This window comes from Palaemon carinicauda, chromosome 23 (assembly GCF_036898095.1).
Source record: "Palaemon carinicauda isolate YSFRI2023 chromosome 23, ASM3689809v2, whole genome shotgun sequence".
Classification (NCBI taxonomy): domain Eukaryota; kingdom Metazoa; phylum Arthropoda; class Malacostraca; order Decapoda; family Palaemonidae; genus Palaemon; species Palaemon carinicauda.
The window spans coordinates 60,580,194-60,586,557 of NC_090747.1; the positions used below are offsets into that span (position 1 = coordinate 60,580,194).

Sequence of the window (6,364 nt, forward strand, 5' to 3'; positions counted from 1 at the left end):
GGCTGGCGTGCGCAGCACATCCATGTACCACTTGCCTGAACAGAGGAGCAATAAGATAATGTTGATTTGCAAGTGAAGCGAGCCACGGGGGAGCAAAGGCTAATGGAGTGGCAGAGGAGCAATGAGATAATGTTTACTTGTGAATGAAGCATGCCACGGAGGATCAAAGACTATCCGAGTGGTGGCCGATCATACTGCTTGTGGGCGAAGCATGTTAAAGATTTTGCAATGGACACCGGTCGCAGCCGAGGCTGAGTTGGTATTACATTGGCCTGTGACTCAATGGTCAGTGGTTCAAATCTCTATTTCCAATTAAGATTGCTTGTTTAGTATTATAATCATTAGTATTATTACTATTGTTATTATTGTCAGTAGTAGTAGTAGTAGTAGTAGTAGTAGTAGTAGTAGTAGTAGTAATATAGTCAAAATTCCCATTCATGCATGTGGAGCATTTCTGAACACCATTAATGTGCATATTTGCAAAAAGTAAACAAAGTGAATAATGTACCAACCAATAACAATCAAATGACTAAGAAATATAACAAAAAAATAAAGAATTTATATAAATAGTCTATTCTTTGTCAAATACACAAAGCATGTCACTTTAATTAAGAGTTTAAACATATACTCAACCTCCAGTATCAACATCAATAACATGTCTTGCATATGTTTTACATCAAATTCTTCTTTAATAGTTAAAATCTTTTTATGAAAGATTAAATGGTAATATACAGTGGCAGATGTTTCATAGATCCCATAGTAACTAAGAAGTATATATAAAAGTGACCATAAATATTTATTTGCTCCGAAATAGTTTTAATCACAGGGTTGTAAGGGAACCAGTGGGTATCTTCCCACTCTCCAAAAATACCAAAGGCTTAAAAACTTACAACAACCTTTTGTAGCCTGGTAAGAGCTGTAATTGACTGATTGATTGTGAGTTTATCTGGCATCCTGACATCTAAGGTTATTGATGCTGGGTACGAGCTGTAATGGGTCACAATAAGGAGTGAGAGCTTGGGAGGAACCTGTTAGGGGGAGAAGATCAAGAGCGAGGCAGAACATCAGATGGCGAGAAGGATGAAGGATGATATGGAGAGAAGAGGTTTGATATAAGGCAATGAAGAGGGAGCATCACACAACCGACCCCTTAATGTAGGAATAACAGTGGGGAAGATATCTACCACTAGCTGCTCGGAGCGTCCGTAATTTCAACTAACATATCAAAAATGAGAAACATGTCTTTTTTTTTCTTCCAGAATATCCAATGAAGATGAGAGGCATTACGTCTCTGAGCGTTTGTCTCTGGACAACGCTTTTAACTCTGGGTGTTTCGGAGACTGTGCCTGCCTCCCAAAGAGGCTCCTGGGCTTCTTGTCAGGGGGCTATTTGCAGCGAGGTCCAGAGACAAGCGGAGGGTCTAACCAGACTGAAGTTGCTTAGGAATTACGTTGTGCAGACGGTAAGGTTTTATGGTGATTGTTGTGTTTAATTACATTCTTAGCCTGTCGGCTTCCTGACTTCATTATAACCTAATGCCATTTGCATCAGAGTGCTAAGATTTGTCATAATTTCAGGTTCAGGGGTGAGGCATAGCCGTTACAACAATGCTTCTAAAGTTTATCTTTCTCTTATACTGTTTTATCTTTTCCTCCACATCAGGTTTAATACTTCTTATTTCTTTTCTATATTCATTTCACTGAATAAAAATTATGCTATTATTTTCTTTAGGTCTTTCTCATAGGGTTGTTGAAGCTAAATTATTTGATTTCTTCCTTTTCAATATTCCTGGCAAAACAACAACAAATGTGTCAAATCTTCTTCCTTATTTTCACAAAAATTACAGTTTACATTTCCCCTATTGAGTCTATTTACAATGGTTACTTTTAACACATTGGTTCTTGCTCTAAAAATATCACTGATACAAATATATTGTCATATATTTCTTCTTTAATTTCTTTTTTGCACGTTCCATATATTTCTAAGCTCACTTTACTTTCTATTTCTTCTTTCCATCTTTCAGTGTCCCACCTTTCTGGTTTCGGATTTTATTTTTGGCTTGGTCATTTTTCTTATCAGCCTTATATCTAGATTTAATTCTTATAGGCACTTTTCTGGTTGTTTCCAGCATCTTCCCTCTATTTCTTGAATGTCCAGGATTATTGCCTTCAGTATTTCTTTTGTTCCCATTCGGGATACGATTTATATACTGCAGCTTCTCCTTCATCACCCTTGTTTTCATAGAGATACTTTGTCCTTATGTTGGCATTATGGATATGAGTTTTACCATAAACTCAATCATTCTCTTTTATCAGTGATGACCCCCTTATTATCATTATTCTTATCTTAAAATCAAACTATGAAGAATCCCATGAGTTCTAGATTTGCTCAGGCTTTTGTATACAATTACTCATGTAACCATTGAAATCGAACATACAATATATGAAGAAACTATCTGCACCTATGCAGGATTCGAACTCATTCTTGTCATGTTAAACTGGAGCAAATATAAACAACAACACCATGTGAATATGATTGACAGATTATGATTATTACTAGTATACTTGAACTCTCAAAAAATGACTTCTAGCTATTTAGACAGATATGCACGCACAGGCACAGACGTTAAGATTCAACCCTCCCCACCCCACCCCCAACACCTTTCATAATTATAACCCCTCTCACCAGGGTACAACTACTCACTCTTACCCCTACCCAAGGGATGGCGAGAGACCAAGTAGTCATATGTTTAGCATTAGCACTCAGCATGGCGGGGAAAAAATAAAAAAAGTATGCAGTGTATATAGCTATAAGTGTATGTAGGCTATATAACCAGACACTTGCACTTTATTATAAAAGGGAGTTTATCATCCTAATCATTTGTTATTTTTTCTATCAGATACAGCTCATGGACAGCATGGTGACCTCCATGGACGAGGAGCTGGTCAAGACAGGCCAGGGGCTTTCCATATTCATCGGTCCTAACTGTAAAGCAGCCCATTCTCTGCTCAAGCACGTCACAACGGTAAAGATAGATCGACGGCAGACGAGTGAATGTGGATAACTAAACACCTGCTGGATGAAGGTGGATGAATCAATTAATGTGGATGAATGAACAATTAGCGAGTTAAGGCTCGCTTCACGTGAGCGGATTTTTCCTGTACGGAAATATTTCCGCTCGTTAGGAGGAATGTCTTCGCACGAGAGGATTTTCCCCGAGCGGCCTCGTGGATGATTTAACTCTGAATAGATGAATACGGATGAATAATAAAAAGTGGAAAGTTATAAATAAATTAATTTGGATGAATATTGATGAATAAAGATTGTGAGGTAGCCATTGTTAATTGTATGAATAATTACTGGAGAGTTATAAAAGTATTCAATGATAAACATTGATCAAACGAACATTTAAAATGGACGAAAAAACATCTAATGAATGACTGAATATCAAAAGGATGAATATTGGACCCCATAGATGAATGAAATTCAAAGAATGATTGTACTTCGAAAAAGATTATTAGCAATGTATCTGAAATAGTTTCGAACACAATTATCACATATTTTGATAAGATTGCCACATTAAAGTTAAAAATTTTAACAGAATTAAACATTAAGTTAGATGTTAAGTTAGATCACTTGAGCATTTCTCTGTCATGAGAATCACTAATTTTTATGTTATGAGAATCATTACCCTCACTAGATAAGTTCTGTCAATATTACTACTTTTCATCTCATTTATTAACTGATCTGTTTATCCATCCATTCATTTATCAATCTATTCATTCATGTATTCATTAGCTTATTTATCTAATCAAATATGTTCTATTATTTGCAGACTAATGTCAGTGTAGATAGATTTAACAGCGCGACAATAAGGAATGATTTGGAAGTCAGCGAATCGAGATGGCCTTCTACCCAATCGACTCTGGTAATAAGAATCGAATAAGAATTGACGTCAAATAAATGCATAATTATGTTGATTAATATTATAATAATGAAAAAGAACTCTAAGCTTGTCTTTCTTATTTAGGGAGATGTACCTCAACCTCGTGATGATGACTGGCCAAATGTGATAGAAGAGTCATCTGATACTACAGGGTCAGTATGAAAACTCTTTCTCTCTCTCTCTCTCTCTCTCTCTCTCTCTCTCTCTCTCTCTCTCTCTCTCTCTCTCTCTCTCTCTCTCTCTCTCAGGTGAATGTTTTCAATTGTTGAAACTGATCCTTGAGCATTTCCAATGGCTCATTGCATCGATTTTATTCTATTTTCAATAATTTTATACACAAAATTTTAGCAATAAATTTAATTATTAATCTCAACTAAATTTTTCCAAGTTAATTTGTTAATCTTGGCTTTTAATGCATTGCAAGATTTTCACATTTACATATTAACCAAAATACAACAGAATCGTTATATATGTTGCTGCTAAAGATCCCAAAAACTGATGAATAACTCAGAGTGACTAGATCATCCTGCCAAATTAAAATAATGCCTTCAGGTTTACCCCCAAATTATCTCAAAACTAAATGAATGCCTTCAGTTTACTACTATTCGACATCCTCGGTCAAACTTTGCACCAATAAAAATTTATTCCCACATTAATGTAAAGTTGTGTTCAACTGAATAAATAGAAAGTATAGTAAAGGTGTTAGCGTATGAAGTCTAAAAAGAGTATCGTCAATGTTTTGATATTGGACAATTACTGTAAATTTTGGTCGTAAGTAAATATACTACAAGACTTGTTTTAGTATCATCCATTTTTTTCAACAGATCAGACTTCTCTGAAACACATGAGACCCATTTCGTTGAACAGAGTTCTTCAGGCGGAACAAGTATAACTTTCGGAGATGGTCACTCTGGATCAGGCAGTACAAGTGGGCCTTTTGGTGGTGGTCACTCTGGATCAGAAGGTTCTAGTGGGTCGTTTGGTGGTGGTCACTCTGGATCAGGAGGTTCAAGTGGGTCGTTTGGTGGTGGTCACTCTGGATCAGGAGGTTCAAGTGGGCCGTTTGGTGGTGGTCACTCTGGATCAGGAGGTTCAAGTGGGTCGTTTGGTGGTGGTCACTCTGGATCAGGAGGTTCTAGTGGGTCGTTTGGTGGTGGTCACTCTGGATCAGGAGGTTCTAGTGGGTCGTTTGGTGGTGGTTACTCTGGATCAGCCAGTAAAAGTGAGGCTTTTGCTGGTAGTCACTCTGGATCAGGTAGTACAAGTGGGTCTTTTGGTGGTAGTCATTCTGGATCAGGCAGTACAAGTGGGTCTTTTGGTGGTGGTCACTCTGGATCAGGCAGTACAAGTGGGTCTTTTGGTGGTGGTCACTCTGGATCAGGCAGTACAAGTGGGTCTTTTGGTGGTGGGCATTCTGCATCAGGAGGTTCAAGTTGGAGCTATCCTGGATCAGAAGGTTCAGAGTGGAGCTACGGAGGTGGATACTCCGGACTAAGAGGTTCGGGTGACGGCTCCAAAGGTCAAGGCCCAGAATCAGGTGATGGGCAGGGAGTCGGACCTCACTCTGGATCTAAAAAACCATGGGCTGGTGGGAAAAAACCAGGTGGAGGAAAATCCATTGCTGGCGCTGGCTGCCGAGGTGTTGGGAAAGAGTCCGATTTCTGGGTGCCAGGCCTCGACGCATGGTGTGAGGTCAACTGTGCCGCGGGCTTCTGTCCCGTTGAACAATGTGTTTGCTAGTATTGCCCAGTCCATGAGCTATTTAATTTTCAGTTACTAACTAAAGGCTACGAAATATGATTTAATTTTGTTATAATGCATTGCTTTGTTAAGTTTGCTTTTCAGATAGGTTTTAGTACAAGACCCATGTCTTAGTTTAGGTTTGGAAAGTTTGATTATGGTACTACCCGCAACAAACTGTGTGTGGACAGTAAGAATCTAAAAAATAAAAAGGCTTAACAAAGATATTCCATGAAATGTGATAGACTGGTCTGCTTGTATAATTCTTTATTAACAATGTATATTTTAATCACTTCAGAATAGATTAATAAATATTAATTTATTAATTCATACATCTTTTTTATTTTCCTTGAGAAAACTTTTTCTATATCAGAGAAATTTGTTCAATTTCAATTTCAGTCAGTTTTGTAGCATAGACAATCCTGGTCCCGAGAGAGAGAGAGAGAGAGAGAGAGAGAGAGAGAGAGAGAGAGAGAGAGAGAGAGAGAGAGAGAGAGAGAGAGAGAGAGAGTGTGTTAGTTGAACAACAGCATGCAGTGAGGGATGTACATATAAGGTAAACAAGCTATAGCTTAAAGGTTTTTTTAAAGGCCGCTCATGAATGGCAGAGGCAAGGGACGGTGACATTACCCTAGCAAGCAGGACAATGCGCTATAAAATGACCATAATGATCAGTGC

The 6,364-nt window shown here is 37.9% G+C and overlaps 1 protein-coding gene across 2 annotated transcripts in view; it reads left to right on the forward strand.

The window, feature by feature from the left end:
• Window positions 1-6,016, forward strand: part of LOC137617115 (keratin, type I cytoskeletal 9-like) — a 9,949-nt gene extending 3,933 nt beyond the window's left edge. For both annotated transcript variants that reach the window (XM_068346957.1, XM_068346956.1), the window contains exons 2-6: window positions 1,260-1,462; window positions 2,900-3,025; window positions 3,836-3,928; window positions 4,031-4,098; window positions 4,771-6,016. In XM_068346957.1, the coding sequence (XP_068203058.1) occupies window positions 1,268-1,462; window positions 2,900-3,025; window positions 3,836-3,928; window positions 4,031-4,098; window positions 4,771-5,686 (1,398 nt within the window). In that variant the 5' untranslated portion in view covers window positions 1,260-1,267 and the 3' untranslated portion in view covers window positions 5,687-6,016. The remainder of the gene's footprint in view (window positions 1-1,259; window positions 1,463-2,899; window positions 3,026-3,835; window positions 3,929-4,030; window positions 4,099-4,770) is intronic.
• The last annotated feature ends 348 nt before the right edge of the window (window positions 6,017-6,364 follow it).